At 57.4% G+C, this 18,751-nt stretch overlaps 3 protein-coding genes and 1 non-coding gene across 7 annotated transcripts; 2 read left to right on the top strand and 2 right to left on the bottom strand.

Moving 5' to 3' along the window:
• Positions 1-598: 598 nt before the first annotated feature.
• On the top strand, positions 599-1,584 carry DYNLT4 (dynein light chain Tctex-type 4). The gene has a single exon (XM_005521093.3). The coding sequence runs from the start codon at positions 864-866 to the stop codon at positions 1,509-1,511; it is 648 nt and encodes a 215-aa protein (XP_005521150.2). The 5' UTR covers positions 599-863; the 3' UTR covers positions 1,512-1,584.
• Positions 1,585-2,278: 694 nt separating this feature from the next.
• Positions 2,279-9,557, bottom strand: PLK3 (polo like kinase 3). 4 transcript variants are annotated; one of them, XM_088060664.1, is made up of 15 exons: positions 9,328-9,557; positions 8,446-8,553; positions 8,243-8,359; positions 7,689-7,818; positions 7,514-7,601; positions 6,866-6,961; positions 5,989-6,184; positions 5,508-5,634; positions 5,014-5,123; positions 4,822-4,939; positions 4,634-4,738; positions 4,270-4,432; positions 4,021-4,150; positions 3,701-3,811; positions 2,279-3,318 (listed from the first exon to the last, which is right to left on the bottom strand). In XM_088060664.1, exons 1-15 carry the CDS (start codon positions 9,484-9,486, stop codon positions 3,124-3,126), a joined length of 1,953 nt encoding a protein of 650 aa, XP_087916790.1. In that variant the 5' UTR covers positions 9,487-9,557; the 3' UTR covers positions 2,279-3,123. The 4 variants fall into 4 exon arrangements, with proteins under 4 accessions (XP_087916790.1, XP_087916791.1, XP_005521151.1 ...); XM_088060665.1 differs by having other exon boundaries at positions 4,270-4,429; XM_005521094.3 differs by having other exon boundaries at positions 4,634-4,717.
• Positions 9,558-12,791: 3,234 nt separating this feature from the next.
• On the top strand, positions 12,792-15,069 carry LOC106628089 (uncharacterized). Its single transcript, XM_014250639.2, has 2 exons — positions 12,792-12,863; positions 13,136-15,069. The coding sequence occupies exons 1-2, from the start codon at positions 12,845-12,847 to the stop codon at positions 14,341-14,343; spliced, it is 1,227 nt and encodes a 408-aa protein (XP_014106114.1). The 5' UTR covers positions 12,792-12,844; the 3' UTR covers positions 14,344-15,069.
• A 3,548-nt stretch (positions 15,070-18,617) lies between these two features.
• LOC148183705 (small nucleolar RNA SNORA35) lies at positions 18,618-18,748 on the bottom strand. Its single transcript, XR_015773420.1, has one exon. It is a non-coding gene; the product is annotated as a small nucleolar RNA SNORA35 (small nucleolar RNA).
• Positions 18,749-18,751: the final 3 nt, after the last annotated feature.

The following is an 18,751-nucleotide window of genomic DNA, read 5'->3' as shown; positions in this document are numbered from 1 at the left end:
ACGATTCAATGGGTACTCACCCACATTCTCCCTTGGTGCAGTGGGGTATAAATACCCTAAGGATGCAAATATCTGAGCAAAATCAAGCTGTTGGGGGGCCCAGCTGCAGCTCATCCCCATAGTCGGGGCATAAAGCAACAATCACAACTCTCCACGCCCTGCCCTTCTCTTGCACATCCAACACCAGCCTGCATTTTTCAAGGCTGGCAGGGAGGTTGGAGGGCACATGCCTGGAGTAACCATATCCCTGTGCTGGCACAGCTGAAAATGCAGAGAGGGCAGGAGTGAACGGGAACGGGAGTGTCCAGGGACCAGGAAAGAAGGAGTTACAGAGGCCATGCCCCAGAACAGCCCTGGAGACCTACAGTGTCACATAGCAACACTTAACCTTCCAGGAGCACAACAGGTTTGTTCCAGGAGCGCAACAGGTTTGGCTCTGCTCACAGCAACTTGCAAGACAAAGATTGATCCTGGGCAGTGACATCCACCAGAGACAAGTTCCCTGAGTTTACTCTGGAAGGACAGGAGTGGGACTAAGGGTAAGTCTGGGATCACAGATGCAGACAGGAAAGAGCCACTCACCTGTGCTGGGGGAAAAGCTGGGGATGGGAAACTAGAGGGCTGTGTGGACCATGCGTTGCTGCACTGGATCAGCCCCAGCTGGCCAAGTCTGGGCAAGGAGGCGCTGGAGAAGGGAAGACAGCTTCCGTGGATCTCTCAGCCCCTCTGCATCTTGCCTCACAGACTCACATGCCAGGAGGCATGGGATTTGCAGAGGGCAGGCAGAAGTGAGGCAGAGAGGCAGGCTACAGGACACCTGCCTCACCTAACACTCAGGTACATTTCCTTTGCAGGCCACCCCTATGGCTGAGCAGCCCTTCCCAGAGACAGCCCTGCTAGCCCAGGTGCTGGCTGCAGACAACACTGAAGCCCCTTCACTCTGCACTACACGCCGTGGGTCCCAGCCCCCAGCCCGGGGCACCGAGGACAGCAAACCACTACCCCTGCTCTCCCGCCGCAACTCCATCCTCAGCCGCCGCAGCTCATTCGGGATGGTTCCAGGGAGCAGGCGTCCTTCCATTGGCCCCTGGATGCTCCACAGACGTGTTAGCTTCTCTGGGCTCCCAATTTTCCAACCCATCCTCAAGACCCGCCTTGAAAACACTTACAGGATAGGGCCAGACAAAGGCTGCAAGTTTGATGCGGAGCAGGTGCAGCGTGTGCTGGAGGGGACCCTGGCCCGTGCCTTGGGGACCACTGTATACAATCCCCAGGGCAGTGCCCCACTAGCCCAGAGCCTGACTGAGCTGCTGCAGAACCAGGCCAAGGAGGTAGTGCCACCCCGCTACAAGCTGGTCTGCCACGTGGTGTTGGGCCAGCAGGGCCAGCAGAGCCTGTTGGTGGCCAGTCGGGGACTATGGGACCCTGAGACTGACAGCTTTGCCTCTGCCACCTTCTCCAACACCTCCCTCTTTGCTGTGGCCACAGTGTACGGGGTCTACTTCGAGTAGTACGTGCCTCCGCATCCACCCAGTCTTGCAGAGCTGTAGGGAGAGAGCAACCGAAATAAAGAGGTTTTGTCCAGCTGTGTGTCATACCAGGAGTCTTGAACCAGGGTGTGTGCAGGAGCAAGATAGGGATGCTCACTCCAACCTTAGCTCACACCCACACTGCAGTTCCCACTACTATGGTTTGCAAAAACACCCAAGCAGCAGCAAACACAACAAAAGGCTGGGTTTCCCTGGAACAGGCAATTGCCCAAGGCTGTTGGAGCAGCCCAGGCTGCTTCCCACAGCACAAGCTGCACCCAGGCAGATTGATTACACAGATCACCTTCAAAGCAAGCTCATAGAGCTCTTTCCTGGCTTCATGCCCAGCTCATATCCCATCACGCAAGATGTCAGTGCAAGGGCCCAGGCAACCCCTCCACCACCTGGGTCATAGCTCCTGCCTTCTGCAGCTCAGCAGAATCAGGAGAGCAGCTGGGTTGGGTCCAAGTGCAGAAAGGACTGGGAATGAGTTTGGCAGCAGCAAGGAAAAGCTGAGGCAGCTCCAGGGCTCCATCAGCATAAACAAGAGCTAATTCTGTCCTTTGTGCCAGTCCCCTGAAAGCAGTAGAGGTACCACACGGGCTCCTCACAGCCATCCTGCCTCCCTAACCTTATCCCCCAGCACCAGTCAGTGGAAAGAAGGGTCATCCCCAACAGGCAGAAGCAGCTCTGGAGCAAGAATAAGGCTGAAACCCCTTTGAGGCTTCAGCTTCAAATAAGGCAGACAGTTTGCCCTTACACAAATAAGTTTTTATTGAGGCAAGTCAGGGAGATGGGAACTGCACATGGACAGAACAACAGGAAAATAAATAATTCCATATAAATAAGATACATAAATAGTCCCACATGGCAGAGACTGCCTTGAAATAAGAAACAACCCTGGGTCCCAACAAAAAGAGGGCTTCCCCAGGCAAGTCCTCAGATCCCATCCCCCAACCCTTTATCAAACCTCAAGTTGTACCAGACAATTCACAATTTGGGAAGAGACAGGGCACAGCTTGGCCCAGCACAGCTCCCTCCTTAGTGTAACAGTTGTGGAGTGGCACTTGCCAGCCCACAGAGCCCCTGGCAGGGCAGGCAGCACCCTTCACCCCTGCCCACTCCTGGGAAGGGGATTTTCCTATCCCACAGCACCCAAAGTTTGAGATCAAGGCTGTGCCAGCCATCTCCAGGTCATGCAGAGGGTCTGCGCAACTGATGCAGCAACTGGGGCAGGGGAGCCCAAGCCTCCACTACAAGTAGTTGCCAGCCCCAAACAAGGCCCAGCCAGCCCCAAACCTGGCTGCAGGACACTCAACCCACCTCCTGTAACACCCCAGTCCATTCCATCAAGACCAGCACCACCAGAACAGGAGTTGCCACTGGGAAGACAGCAATTGCCAAGCCAGGGAGCAGCAAGGATATCCAGATCCACTGCTGTAACCACATCCACATTGTCTGAGTCCAGAGTCCAGCTGAGCACCAGCATACACGATGCCCAGGGGGGTAGCCAGCACCACATCATATCTCCCAATCTCATGGGAGGGCAGGGGGAAACCTCTACTTCCAGACAGGGTCCCCCCAAGGTCCCAGACTAGGCCTCAGCCCATTCTTGGAGAAGCTTGAGGATGTATCTGAGGCGGTGGTGGAGCTCAGGAGAGCAGCCCAGCTCCTGGATGCTGCACAGCTTGTAAGTGTAAGAGTTGCGCTCCCGGTTGATGTAGGTGACAAGGCAGGAGTGGTCAGGCTTGCTAATGATCACCTTGGTGTGGTCGTTGTAGAAATTCACCTAGGAGACAGGTTGGGCTTGGTTTAACCCATGCTTCCCACAGCATGTTGGGAGCCAGGATAGAACCACATTTCCTGCCTCAACCCGTTCCTCCTCCCCAACCTGCCTGGGAGCATCCCTGCCCATGTCCCATGGCAGGAATGAGCCAGCCCTAGCACAGGGGCAGACAGAAGCATCCAACTGTAGTGCTGTGTCTCCCCATGGGCTGGGGAAGCTGCAACCAGCAGCTCCAGGCACTGGAGCAGCATCCTGCACCCACAGCTGTTTTCACAGCTGGATTTTCCATTTGGGCTGTGGCAGACAAGATCCAACACAGACCAGAAGACCCCCATCTGACCTCCTCTTCACCAGGGTCTGAGCATCTCCACTGTTCCACACATACCTGGAGGGTGCCGCTGCTGAAGAGCATGAGCAAGGCTTGGTCAGTCTTCACCCACTGCAGGAGGAGCAGGGCTGGCTGCCCGAGGTCATCTATGCTGGGCAGGTCACCTCCCTTTGAGAGAAGCGTCTGCATAAGCCACTGGTCCCACACGTGGGAGCACTTTCACCAGCACACGCAACACCAAAGCTGGGTACCCCCTCAGTGGAATCCCCATATCCAGGGCACAACCCTGCCACAGCTGCAAAAGCAGGGAGTCCAACCAGCCCAAGTTGGGTGGTCAAGCCATGACCCAGTGTCCAGCCCTGGACCCCAGCACTCACCTTCATGAGATGCTGCTCCATGTAGGACGCAAAGTAGCGCAAGACACTCATTTGTCCCTGCAGCTGCTCGGGGATGGCAGACACAGAGAACACCAGGTGTTTGCTGTTGGTTGGGTTGTAATGTACAGTCCTGGAGGGAGCAGAGCACAAGTTTTGGGGATGTCTACCCTGGTATAGATTCCCCCTTCCCACCCAAGGGGCTTCCTCAGAGACAGAGATCAGCCCCCAGCCCCCATTCCCACTGCTCACCTATGGTTGGGGGAGAGCGTCATGTGCGTGCCATTGTTGAAGAGGACCCCAATGCTGCGGTTGGAGAGCTGGTAGCCAAAGCCATACTTGTTGGAATAATCCACCCACTTGCTCACCCAGACAAAGTGCTCATGGCGGGCCAGGGAAGCTGGGTTTTTCTCTGCTGTTGGAGAACAGAGGAGGTGAGCAGTGCAGCCAGCCAACCCCTGTCCATCTCACCTCCCCAAGGGGAACAGATCCCCACAGCAGGCTCTGGCACCATTCAGGGTGCTATTTGTACCCCAAGTAGCAGCCATGCCTTCATCCCATGGGGAAGGGGATGCACAGCACCCTATCCCAGCCCAGAGCAGTCCAACCAGTTTACCTGGAGGCATGGAGGAGAGGCAGGTCCGCAGGAGCCGGACAGCTGACTCGATGATGGCAGAGGCAGTGACACAATCTTCAAAGGCTGCGGGGAGAAGATGACAGGCTGAGTCAGCCAGCCCTGCTATCAGTCCAGCCATGACCGGAAGCTTGGGGCAGGCTGGGGTGGCTGGGACAGGTATTGCTCACCTTCACAGCTGCTGGCCATTGTTCCCCGGACAGAGGGGGACGCAGACTTGTGAGATGTCTCCTCCACCACTGTCTCCACAGGGCTGGAGCTGGCACTGCGGCACGATACAGGAGTGGCCTGTGGAGAAACCTGGCTTTATCAGTCTGCCTGCTCCCCCAAAGAAAGGCACGCATGGCTTCAGATGTTCTTACCTCATTCCCTTCCACAGTTTTATAGCTCATCTGCCGACAGATTGAGGTCTTCATCAGCCCAGTAACCAGCTTGGAGATGTCATCCCTGTCCTCTGAAGAGCCCTTCTTGGCTGAGGAGAGAGCAAGAGATGAGCACACTGCTAGCATAAAGGATGGGAACATCCAGGTCACTCATCCCAGCTGCTCAGCTCTCCCTTATCTATTCCCATGCCCATGAAGGCAAGGAGGGTGTCAGACAGCTGCCTCCCACTTTCACTTCCTAGTTCTCATGCAACACAGGACTTCCAGGAGGAACTGCCCGCACAGTATCCGCTCTCCAGGCACACACCCATGCCGGGCCACCAGGACAAGAAGCGCAGGGGCACACCCAGCTTATGCTCTCCCACAGGCAGGGGGTCCAGAGAGATGCATTAGGAGGTCTCTCCAGAAAACAGGATCTACTTCTTCCTGAAGGAAGAGTCACCCAGAGACTCCTTGGAGAGGGACAAACTTACCCTTAGGTTTCTTCTTCCCAAAGAGTGTCTTGGTGACTTTAGCAAACAGAGTCTTTGCAGGATTGGGGGGACTCAGCTCTGGAGCCATCACACAGCTGCTGGGAGGGAGTTTCTCAGGCGTGTAGCCCTGCAGAGAGGTCAAGGGAGAGGTTTGGTTTCCACAGGCCACATGCTCCAGGCAGAGCAGCTGCCCTGGGCTGACCACAGTCATTCACATCCCTCCTGACAGCCAGCTTGTGTTTCCGTCAAGCCTCGGAACCATGACTGGCATTAGCACAGGAAACAACCCCTTGCTATAGCAACAAGGCAGCAGAAGCACACCAGATCCCTCAGTTCCTTTGGCTGGCATTTGGGCAGGACAGCGGATGCTTCCTTTGAAGGACTGACACTTAGGACAGGACAAAGACAGCATCCTGCACAGCCCAAAAAGTGTTATCCCACCTGGAGAAGGGTCCCTTGACCCAGGCCCCCACCCACCCACCTTGAAGAACTCATGGTCCAAAATCTCCTCAAGGGTGAGCCGGTCCTGGGGGTTGCGTCTGAGGATGCCAGTGATGAGGTGCTTGGCAGGCAGGGAGAGGAAGACGGGGAGGGTGTACTCCACCTGCTTGATACACCTGTACGTCTCCTTGAGGTCAGAGGTCTCAAAGGGAGGGTTCCCACACAGCAGGGTGTACCTGGGAGGGGACAGGCATGCCACTGTCAGATCCCCACCAGGCTTGTGACTCAGCAGCACTTAAAGCAAGGAAGTTATTGGCATTTGGCCGGCCACACCTGGCTGAGAGCACCACTTCCAGCCCTGACAGCCACGCTCACATCCGGCCACGCTTCCTCCTAGCAACTGTTTAGAGCAACAGGCAAGGAGCCTTGAGGAAGGACAAAGAGATGGCAGGCAAAGGCCACCCACTGCACCCACCTGCACGGCCATCAGGGTGGGAAATGGAGCAGGAAGCTTGCAGGCAGCAGCCGGGAGAGGGGCTGGCTGTGCCGAAACAGCAATCGCTCCCTGAGCAAACAGTGCAGCAGCCACGGAGATTTTCCGTTGTTTATCAGGTTCACAGTGCGGTCAAGCCTGCTTTGAGCCAGAGCTGAGTGTGGCAGGAGCACACCCGCCCCGTGCAGGTCCTGTGTGCACAGTCCCCACACAGCATCCCAGGATGGCTGCAGGCAGCACCTGCTCCAAAGTGAGGTTGGGCAGGATCCAGCCAGTTGCTCCCCTCCCCCTGCCTCTCAGCAACCACTGCAGAGCCACAAGGCATAGCACAAGAAAACTTCCTCATCAGGTTGCCCACAGAGCAGCTGCCCCCCACCCCAGGCAGGGTGCCTGGACCCCTCCCCATCCAGCAGCACAGACTTACATGACACAGCCCAAAGACCACACATCCGACTCCGGCCCATGGCCCTGTCTCAGCAGCACTTCTGGGGCCAGGTAGTTGGGGGTCCCACATATTGTCCTGTGGGGCAGAGCACCAGATCAGTGCATGCTCTGCATCCCCTCACAGACAGCCTCCCCCTGCTCCAAGCCCTGGGATTTAGCTTAGAGCTTTGTCCTCCCCACTCCATTTTGCTCTTTGTGGCCCAAAGCCCCCCCTCCATCTACAAGGAGCTCCATACAGACTCCCTCCTCTCCAGCTCACGGGGATCAGTAGCAGCTGCTCTTGGGGAGCTGTTGAGAAGAGCCTGTCCCAGAGCTGAGGAGGAACAGAGCCTTTGTGTCCCAGCCTGTGCAGCCGGCACGGCAGCCGGGCAGGCACAATAGCAATAGTCAACACATTGTTCTCCCCGACGGCTGCTAGCTCACTCCTGGAGAAGCCACAAAGCCCCCAGCCCCCTCGCCTTGCCTGCAGCTGGAGCAGGAATTGCTCCCTCATCCCAGGAAGGGGCCCCTAAGGCTTCCTCTCGCAAGACCAGCAGGGGGGACCCCTTACCCCTCCACTCTCCTGGGAAGGCACAGGAAGAAGAGTGAAACCCTGGAAGATTCTGGAAAAGGAAAATCTCAAACTCACTTTTTCTTCTGGTCAGAGACACCCTGGCAAGCAGCCAGCCCAAAGTCCCCCACTTTCAGCTCCATGTTTTCATTGATGAAGAAGTTGCCTGCAAGTCAAGAGTGATGCGTCACCACAAGTCCCTTGGGGACAGCTTGCTCTCCACATAACACCACATGCCGACCACAGCACTCACCAAGTTTGAGGTCTCTGTGCAGGATGCCCTTGAGGTGAAGGTATTTCAAGCCTGAGATGATCTGTTTGAGGTAATAGCGCACTTCGGGCTCCAGCAGAGTATGGCGGGCCTTCCAGATGTGGGCCAGGGACTGCAAAGAGAGAAGACAGCTTGTGATGCAGGCAGGGAGAACAGGCAGCCCTGCTGACTAGGCATAGGGTAGGCAGGGTCAAAGCCAGTTCTTCCAGAAGTTGCACATTCACAAATAATCCTTCTTTCACAGCCATGACCTCAGCAGACTCCCCACACAAGGTTGAGGCTGCTCATCAGAGCCATGGGAACCTCTGGATTTATGGTGGCCACACCATGAGCAGGCAGTCTGAGAAAGAAGGACAGTAGATGGAGTGCCCAGTGCTGTGCAAAACCTCTTGGCTTATGGCGGTATATCTCAGAGGGTGTGACAGCTGACAGCTCAGGAGAAGGGGAGTGCTAACAAAACACCCCAGTAAGGCCTGTTCCAACCAGCTATGGCTGTTTAGGAGATTCTTTGATAAGGAAGCCACAGAAGCACTGACCTTCCTACTGCAGTGCTCCAGAAAGATGTAGATGCTCTCCGAATCCTCAAAGTAGTGGGAAAACTTGACGATGTGTTTATGATTCAAGTCCCGATGTAGCTCAATTTCATTGGTGATCTGAAAGAGAGCAGCAGTGCCAGGTGAGCACAGGGCCCCTGCTGCCTCCCACCAGCCCAGCACCCCACCAGCCCCATGGCACCCACCTTCTCCCGCTGGTGAGGTTTAGCCACCCGGCTGTGAGGAATGACCTTCACAGCATAGGTTTTGTTGCTGGAGAGGTCTGTCATTTCATAGCATCGTGCAAACCCACCCTGTAAGGGAAGAGGTGGTTACAGATGGGTGAGAGACAGCTCCTTACCCCTGCCTGCTTAGAAGCCTCCTCCTCCCTTCCCTGGCAGCACAGCTCGGCAAGCATCACACGCTCCCTCCTGCTGCGTCGCCCACTAAGATCTGAACTATGATGCTCTCAACCAGGCATTTTCCTCATCCATTTCTTGTAAAACCTCTAGGGCATTTTCCCTCCCACTATGGCCGGACTTTGCATCTTTCCACATGACAGATCAACCTGGAAAGTCCTGCGCAGGGCAGGAAGCCCAGGGACCGGAGGCCATCGAAAGGCAGCCCCATGGAGACAGGTTTTTCCTGCCGTGATGTCACCCTCCAATCTGCACACTCAGCCGCTGAGCCCGCTTGGGCCGGGCTGGGAACCGGCACCCTCCTCCTACACACGCTGCTGTCAGCCAGAGGAAAAGTTGCGTGCGGCGGAGCGGCGCGGGCCGGCACCCCTGGGAACCGGGGCACCCACCGGCCCACGCACACCCCGCGGGGCGCCCCGAAACCGATGCGGCTCCGATAGCCGCCGAGGCACGCAGCCAGCCCGGGTGATTCAGTGCTTCCAGCACTGCCACGGGCTCGCCGGGAGAGGCGCGGAGGGTGGGGGCGGCAGCCGAGGGGCTGCATCCAGCCCCAGGCCGCCCAGGGTGTGGGGGGTCGAACAGGCGCGCAGCCCCGGCCCCTCCCCTCGCCCGGCTCACCCCAGCACAGCTGTCCGCGACGGCCCAGCCCCCTTTCCCCATTCCCGGTACCTTTCCCAGCAGGCGGCCCTTGCAGTAGGAGCGGCCGGAGATCGGGTCGGTGACGATGCGGGTGGTCTCGGCCGCGCGGGGCGGGGGCGCCGGGGCGGGCGCGAGCCGCGCGGGGAGGGAGGCGGCGGGGAAAGGGGGGAAGAGGCCGGCGGGCTCCATGGCGGAGCGGGGAGGATGAGGAGGCTCCCGGGCTGGGGCTCCGCCGGGCCCCGCGCACGTGGCCCCGCCGGCGCGCGCCGCCGCTGCCGCCCCGGGAATCCCGCCGCCTTTATCAAGGGCCGCGATGACGTCACCCACGGAGCTCCTCCCCCAGACGGCCCCGCGCCGCCCTTAAAGGGGCCGCAGCCCGGGGAAGGGGGAGGGGTTTCGGGATTCCGGGAATGCGCTGCCATCCCTCTGCCAACTGTGGCACCGGGGGTGAAGCCCAGTCAGTGTCTCGCTGCCTCCACCGCACAGGGACCCACCCCTGCACACACAGTAACACCCCCTCAGCACAGGGTCCTCCCAATAGCTGCATCTCCCTCCTAGAGACAGAGACAGGGACAATCTCGTCTTGGCTCAGGGCTCTCCTAGGGTCACACCGAGACCCCACAAACACGCAGAGCTCCCTCCCCTGTCTCCCAGGACATACATAGTCCCACTTCCATGCACATCTGTGAATACACACACAACACCGACTCTCAAGGAGTTTCCTCCCACAGGTGTTACCAGTGTGTGTCGCACAACCAACTGGGGTCCTCACACCATGGAAAGGCTGTGGCCCAGGGAGGGTTTTCAAAGCCCCTGACTCCCGTGGGCCCTGACCTGCCCTCCCTTGTGACAAACTTGGATGCAGGTAGATGCTCCCCAAGAGCCTTTCACTCTGTGCCAGGGCCCAGGCAAAGGGGGTCACAGCCCACCCCAGGCTGGGCACACAGGGAACAATGGAAGGTGCAGGGATGATGGGATCCACCATCCTTGCCCCTCAGTGCCTGGGCACCCATTCTGGGAGCTCTGGTGCAGCGGGGTGGCCGGGCTGTGCTGGATGTGCAGAGGTGGCCGGGCAAGGCACCACAGCGGTGCTGCTCTCTAATGGCCGTGACGAGAAGGCGCCTCTGTCACCCGAAACGGGTCATGGAAGGATGCTTGGCATCTCTCCCTCCCCACGGGCGTGGGAGCTGGCAGAGGTGGCTGCAAACCCACAGCTTCCACGAGTCTGAAGCAGCAGTGTTGCAAGAGCCCCTCAATCTTCCCGCTGTTCTTCCCTTGCTCACACCACACACGAAGTGACTGTGTGACCGTCCCGTGCTCTGTGCCTCAGTTTCTCCCCACTGATGCTCACTGTGCTCCTGAATATGCTGAGGGTTTTACATGAGCACTTCTGGCAAACAGCCCCATTCTTCCCAGCACATCCCCTTTCACCCTAGGGTACTGCAGATTAATTAACTTCATATTTTTTTCTGCAGAAAAACTGAGAAAACCTGCCTAAAAAGAAAGAGGAAACAACACGGATCTGTCTGGGTTTTTTTTCTTGTGTTTCCAGCTTTTGTAGGGGAAGCACACACAAACCCACTGCCCATTGACAAACCTGGCCCAGGAGCAGGCTGGGATGCTGCTGCCTTTGAGGGAAGCTGCCTGTTTCCATCACGGCCCCGGGGCTCCCTGGGGCACTGGTGGCATCACAGGTTTTCCGATGGAGGCCCCAGCTCAGGGCTGCCAGAGCTGAGTCAGCATCTGAAGGCAATGTGTGGGTGGGGGCACCCAGGAGTGCAGAGAGGCCTCGAGGGACCTGTCTGGGGATGATGTGACAGACAGAGGCTGTCCCGGGATTCCCCACAGAGGGACACTGGGGACCTGTGAGGACTGAGAGCTGCCATCAGCTCCTGCTCATGAGTGAGTGATGCTGCCATCACTCACTGCCTCTGAGTGAGTTCTTGGGCAAGGGGCATGGAGGGACCCCAGAGCCCATGTCCTGTCCCTCCTCTCCAAGAGGGATGGAGCCTGGGAGCAGCCCCCTGCCACCTGCAGCTGGGATCCTCTGTGATGCAGAGCATCTCAGTCATGGGTTTTCCCATCACTCATCTGGGGCAATGGGAGGAACTGTGGTTTAAGATCACCAGCCTGTCGGGCCTGGGGAATGGGAGGCTGTGGGGTAAACTCCTGACTACCGGCAGCTATTTAGGTGGAGTTATAGGAAAAGAAAGTCGGGCTCTATGGGGAGGTGAAACCACAACAGGCACCCAGTGTAAGCTGCATCAAGGGAAATTCCATCTCGATATTAGGAAACTTTTCCCCCTTGTGGATGTGGTAAAGTATCACAGGAGCCCAGAGAGGCTGTGGGATCTCTGTTCTCCATGATACTCAGCCCTGGCCTGGTCCCCCCACCCTCGCAGCATTCAGTGCTGCTCAGCAACATCAGGAGCAGTGGAGCTGAGCCCAGCTCACATCTGCACCAGGGCTGCCTTCCCAGGGCAGCTGCAGGTGCAGACAAGCTCCCCAAGGTTGGGGTGACAGCCCTGGCCCCCTCAGGAGAGGGGTTTTCCCATCCCTCAGCACAGCTCTGCAAAGCATGGGGCTGCAGACACCAAGGAAGAGGATGGAGAGGGTGGTTGGTCCCTTGGGTGAGCTGGGGAAGGAAGAACCAGCACTAGGAGGGGCCAAGGCACCCCAGGAACTGGCGGGTTCCACGAGGCATCACAGCACCGCCCATGCTCCGCCCAGGTCCCATCTTATCCACCTCCACCAGTACCCAAGCAAAGAGCTGTTGGTATACTCCATGTGCCTCAGTTTACCCAATTCACCCTGTAGTGAGCACACATGCACATTCAGGGTGTGAAAACAGAGCTCCCCTCTCCAGCACTGTTTTCTGTGGGATGTAGTGCTCGTGTCCAACTCTGCTCCTCCTTACCGGCCTGGGACTTGTGTGGGACGGAGGGAATTCATAAGGAGTCTGGTGATGGAGCACGATGCTGGCCCTTTTGGACCCCATCTGGCAAGAATGTCCACTCTGCATCCTTTCCCCAGAGGAGCTGGCAGTTGCACCCAGCTGGGCAGAGCCCTCTCCCCATCCCAGGAGAATTCAGCAGAGCCCAACCCCGCCATTTTCCAGGAGCTTGGGGGGCTGATGATGTAGTACGGACGGGACTGGAGGGGTACATGGCATCTGGCAGGGCAGAGGGGGTGAAGACGGAGAAGTTGTGAAGGGACATTCTTTCTGGGGGATGGAGAAGGGAAGAATGATGAAGAGATGGGTACTGTGGCTTATGGAGGAGGGGAAGAATAAGGGGGGACCCCGGGATGATTGACTGCAGGGGAGCTGGGTCAAGCGTAATATGGGGTACAGCTGCACAGTGTTGCTGGAGGGTCCATGGCTGGCGGGACCCCTGCGAGGGACTAGGGCACGGGGGGCTGAGGCCGGGCCGGGGCGGGCGGGATGTGGCGGGGCCGGGGCGGGATGCGGCGGGGCCGCCCCGCGGCGAGGCGGAGCCGGCGGCCGCACCCGGTGGGAGCCCGGCGGGACTCGGAGCAGCCCCGGAGGATGGGGCGGGCGGCGGCAGGTGAGGCCAGGCAGGGCACGGGGGGCACGGCCGTAGCTCCGGGGGTCGCCCGCGGGCACCCGGCCGGAGCTACGGGACGTCGCGGGAGAGGCAGCCCCGGGCTGGCGGGGGACGGCGGCAAGGGAGGACGGCTCCGGGAGGACCTGCGGCGAGGGGATCCTTTCGTGGTGGGGAGGAGAAGTGGGGCTCACTTTCCCCCGCCGGGAAGGCTGGAGAAAGCGAGCGGGAGGGCAGTCGCGCAGGGAGTCACCGTCACCTCTGCTCTCCCGCAGGCACCGGGCTGGGCACTGTGTCCCTCTGGGGCAGCCTCCTGCTCGCTGCCGGCTTTGCTCTCGACCCAGCACCGCCAACCTGCAACTGCTCAGAGCCCATGGACTACCAGGCTTTCCGGGAGGCTCCGCTCCCCGAGAGTTGCTGCCTCAACTTCACCAGCTCCAACATCACCCACCTGGACTGGGGCACACTGGTGGGGGTGCAGGGGCTGCGGGAGCTCTACCTCTCTCACTGCAGCATCACAGACATCAGCAACGCACAGGGAGTGCCTCCTGCCTTGGAAATCTTACACTTAAGTCACAACCTGCTGGAAAGTCTCCCTGGAAGCTTTCTAGAAAATGCCCCCAATTTGAGGGTTCTTTATCTGGACAGCAACCAGCTTCAGGAGCTACCCAGGTCCTTCCTGAAAGCATCTTCCCAGGTCCAGGAGGTCTACCTGGGCTTCAATGCCCTCACCTTCCTTCCTGCCAGCCTCCTGAAGCCATCTCTGCTCCAGCTTCAGCTCTCCAACAACAGCTGGGACTGCAGCTGTGCTTTGCTGACCAACTTGGAGGGTTGGTCTAGCCAGGCTGCTGAGGTTATCTGCCACACACCGGAGCACTACCATGGTGTGGGCCTCCAGAGCATCCCCCGGGATGAGCTGTGCCACTCACACGGCCTCACTGCCCTCTTCATCTGCCTGCCCCCTCTCCTCATCCTCATCAGTATCACTTGGTGCTTCTGCCGGCAGAAGAAGAAGACCAACTACAGCCTTCAGAGCAGGTCCCAGAGCCACAGGGCCATGGCAGAGAGGAGCAATGTGCCAGTGTCTGCAGAGCCCCACCACTACATCCCCTATGAGCTGCCTGCTGCTCCCTCCAAGACTGAGAAGAAAGTGCTGCTGGGGAAACCCATCATGCTCCAGCCCTTTGTGGATTCATTGGAGAGCAGCAGAGACCTCTATGAGGAGGTGGAGATACAGGTGGGATCCTCCAGCAGTTCCCAGGTGCCATCCCATGAAGGGCAGCTGGGCACCCCAGCACCACGGGCAGAGGAGCTGGGCAGTGAGCCAGAGGTGGACACTGTCAGCGTGAGCGAAGTCCTGAAGGACTCTGCTGACCGGGAGAAGATCTACATGAGTCAGTCAACCAGCTACTACAACCTGGTACCTGGTATTGAGCTGGAGGACTCAGACAACCTGGAGTATGAGACCATTGACCTGCACTGATGGCAGGACTTGGGCTGTGTCTGGAACACACCAGCAGGATGGCAGGGGCCGGAGAGGAGTGAAAGCCACCAGAGCAGGAGAGACAGGAGTTGTCCTCCTGTGGCTTACAGTGGCTGTTTGCAAAGCTGCACCCCCAAATACCCATCCCTTCCCCTGTGCTACCATGTGAACCCCTCGCTTGCCGTGTGCTGCAGCTGGGTAAGGGTGCAAGGGTGCTTCAGGCTCTGGGGACCCTGCCACAGGCTGGTGGTGCCTGAGGAAGCACATGGAGGGAAGGTGGGGGCTGGTTTTTGGGATCAAGTGATGATGCTGTGCGTGCCAGACCCACTGACCAGCGCTTCCTCTCTTGTTGGAGCCAGAGGGTGTCTGGCACAGACCTGCTGCTCTCCAACCTGCAGAGAACACAGTCTGGAGACATGAAACACAGCTGGCCCTGCCTGTGTTGTCTGCAGGGAACATTGCATTTGGATGGGGTGCCCTGGGCTTGTCAGGGAAAGCCTGTGGTGGCTTTCCCTGCTGCCCACCCCACACCCCACAGTGGCACAGGGACTTTGAACAGTCAATGCACACGTGCTGCTTCATGGTGTGGGTGTGGGTGTGTGTGTACACTTGTGGGAGTGGGTGTGTGAAGTGCACAAGCACACAGGGCAGCATCAGAGGGGGGCCCTTGCAGCCAGCCCTGTAGGATCCAGCTCTCAGTAAAAATATATCATTTTACTCCTGGCAGTGCGGCTCCATCCCTTTGTTTGTGTTTTGGGGTAGTGGGGAGCCAGCCAGTGGGATGTGGAGAGTGCAGGGATGGTGGACTTCACTCCTGCCCCATCTACCCTCCCATGCCCTGGGTGATGGCCCAGTGAGGGTCTTGCCCAGCATCCCTGGAGCCTCCTTATCACCCTTGCAGAGAAGACTTGGGCACTGGCTAAAGGCCAGCAGAGCCTTCACTTTATACCAGGGTTTACAACAGGGGTGGGGAAGGTGTCAGCCTGCTGTAAATGCCACAGATCCTGAACAAAGCAAGAATTTGTGGGGCTCCTGGGAGCAGGGCAAAGGCTGGGGGTGCTGTAAATCACTGCCCAATACAGGCACTGCCAGCAGGTCTCACCCATGGTGCTCCAGCCCCTCTCTGCAGATGGGGGGCAGGGGCACCCTTGAGTCCTGCTCCTCCTGCCCAGGGGGACATTCTCCAGGCTGGAAGCTGCATTGGCCACCCTGTCTGCTCTGGAGCCGTGCTGGGCCTGGTGCCCAGGCAGGAAGGGAGGGAGCTGGGCAGGGCAGGACGTAGAGCTCCGGCCGGCAAAGGAAGTTGTGTTTCCTGCATAGCACACAGAGGCTTCCAGCAGCCCACGGTAGGACTCCTCAGTCCTAGCACTGCTCAGTCCCAGCCCCACCTGCCCTGGGGATGAGGATATTTCCCTTCATGTCTCCTGTCACTCATGGATATTTCCCACTATTTTATATCCAGCTGGACTTTTTTCTTCCCTGCTCCCTCCCTGGCCCTGGGAAAGTATCCCAGCCTTTAATATCCCTCCATCACTCTCTGCCAAGTACTACAGCCAGGGTATCTCTGTGTACCCTGGCTCATGCCACCCCCACATCCCCACAGAGGGGCCAGAAGCTGCCATAGAGAAAAGGCAGGACAGGCAGGGCTAGCAGCTGTCTCCAGGGGCTGCAGCCCAGCCCACAGCTGCAGATTTTGACTAGGGCTAACACCAGCTGCGTTTTTCACCTGTGCTCCAGAAATGCCCACAGCCCTTCCATGGGTGCCCCATCTGCTCACGTACCCTGAGGTCCCATTCCCAGGGCTGCTGGGAACGATATAACATCCTGTCCTTTCCATCCTTTTCATGGAGCCTAAATTCAGACACCATGGCTGATACATAGGAGAGTGACCCAAACCACCCCACTGGGTCTTGTCCAGCCCCTGCTCTGGTACCTGAAGCCCCTGCCCAAATCTCCATTGGTGACAGGTGGCAGGGAGGTGTGACCAATCCCAGTGTTCCCTGTTGTCTGAGATAGCCCAGGCACACTCAAGACACTTGTTTTCCCTAAGAATATTAGTTTAAAAGTTCCCTTTCCTGCAAGTCCCCCTTCCTTTAAAGCTCCTGAATTCCCTCAACAATCCAGCCCTCCTTCTCCTCCACTGCCTTCCGGGTCACTACTGGACCTATTGAAGTGTAATCACAAGGTCATTTCCTGGGTTGGATCATGTCCTGTGAAAATACCCCAAAGTTAATACTATGTGGAGCCGAGAGCGCCACTCAACACCAAGAAGCAGGACACAAAACAAGTGACTTCACCTGGGTTATGGCACAGCTGATCATCTTATGAAAGCAACTCTTTTTAAATTCAGACCCTCCACCTATCCAAAGGTCCTTGGCCCAGATTTTTGCACTTCCAAAGTCGGGCTAAAGCTGTGCTTAACCCCAGCCCCTGCCCATCACTTCCTGGCTCAGTGCCTAGCAGGTTTGCCCACTCCCAGGCAGGTAAATCCCTGCACCATCCCCAGGTCTGTGCATCCCACAGCCTGCACCACCTTGGGAGTGAAGTGCCACACACCCCTGGCCAGCTGCCACTGCTCTGTTCCCATGTCACACCTCCAGCAAAGCTCCAGGTGCCACTTTTGTTCCTGTGGGCAGTTGCCCTTGGCAGCTGTTTCTTAGAGTAGTAACTATGTAAACATCACGTACTGATAAGCCAAATTCCTGTTCATCAGGGGACAGGTTTATAATCCTGCTCCAACACCAAGCCAGCATTTGCTCTGTAAAGCCTGAGCTTCTCCATCTGTATGAAGTTCCCCAGAAACACCCCAAGTACTGTTTGCACTCCATGGAGAATGATGGGAAAGAAACACACTTGGGGGAAGCAGCCGTGACACAACCCTGCCAAGTGCCCTTATCGCCTCCACTCTACCCTCTCTGGAAAGCAGGCGTTGCTGGAGAGCAGGGAAAGTTTATGCTGGATCACTATGGAGAAAGAATGTGCTTGTGCAAACATCCCACCCAGCCCAGGTCCCACTGCCAGCAACTCCTGAACTGCAGCAGCACCCAGCTGGGCTGGACTCTATCGAATCTATCACTTCGGCCCACGACAGGAGTGGGTCACAGCCCAGGAGCAGGACGACCCGAGGTGTGACTAGAGCACTTGCTCTACGGCTTTTTTGGCTGTCAGTCTGCGCTCTGAGGAGACAGAGAGGGAGGCCTTTTGCATGGGATAATAAGAGGATTTATTGCTCTGGGGAATCTTGGGGGCAAAAGACAGAAAATGTGAGTGTGCAACAGCTGAAATATGGAGGTAGTTCAAAGGGAAGGTACAGAGCATCAGCTAATCAGAGATATCCTGGGGAGGGTAAAAGGCAGGGTTCACAAAATCATCATCCAGTGAGGGAGGTGGGGGGGGGACAACTGGATCACATGGACTAATCAAGCGTCCAAATTTAGGGGATTTCCACAGTGGAATTCCAAGCAGGTGGTGAGCCTAAAACACATTGACAGGAAACTGAGGGTAGATTGACAGCATGGGGTGGGAGGGTCTCATTTGGACCAAACCATCAACTTGGGCAATAACAGAACATACCATTAACAAGAAACACTGTAACAGGGCTCTGCTCAGTGCCCCAGGGCACAGGTCCAATCTGTGACGGACTGCCAGTGCACACCCATGCCACAACCTGCTGCCATGGAACAGGTAACATTCTCCAGTATGCAGCTCTGGCATCGACTCACGCCCTGCCAGCAACACAGGATGAACCCATACTCCCCAGGGCACCTCCTGCTGTTACACCTGGCAAACATGGCACACAATCACAGGGGGAAACCCCTCCCCCAAAAACCAAGTCATTTGGGGGCACAGAGTTGCATTTTTAAAGCCTGAAACCTGGGTCTCACCACAACTCAGCTTGGGGCAAGAGGATCATGAGCCACCTCCTTCAGTTCAGAGCTAGTAACTGTGATGCTGGGCTGTAGGAAGTCTGACCTGCACCAGTGATCCAATGGATAAATGAGGCTTTTGTGAAAATACACAAACAGGATAAAGTGTGCAGTGTGGTCATCTGACAGACACAGTGTGTGTGAGCCTGGCCTGCCCCATGGCACGGGATCAGCCCTCAGAAGGGCTCCTGACTTCCCCAAATACCTGCACAAAGAGCAACTACTGGCAGAGATTTATTTTCTGCAAGGACAGGAGCCTCTAGGAATGGTATCACCAAAACAGCCAGAAAAGCTTTTGTTCACCACAGCTTTCCAATTCCACCTCAAGTGACAGGGCAGAAAGCTGGAGTTTGTACCCAGCTTTCGAAAGGGACAGACCATGATGTGAGCCTGGCCCTTCTGCTAGAAGGAATTGATCTTGCACTGGAACAAGACCAAGGAGGTCAGGGAAAGACCAGCTGGTCAACTGAGCAGTGCCACCT

The sequence above is a fragment of the Pseudopodoces humilis genome, chromosome 10 (genome assembly GCF_049639895.1).
Source record: "Pseudopodoces humilis isolate 2021_Gansu_Grassland_sample_001 chromosome 10, ASM4963989v1, whole genome shotgun sequence".
Taxonomy (NCBI): domain Eukaryota; kingdom Metazoa; phylum Chordata; class Aves; order Passeriformes; family Paridae; genus Pseudopodoces; species Pseudopodoces humilis.
The sequence above is the reverse complement of the archived record's forward strand: the minus strand, read 5'-3'. Positions and strand labels throughout refer to the sequence as shown.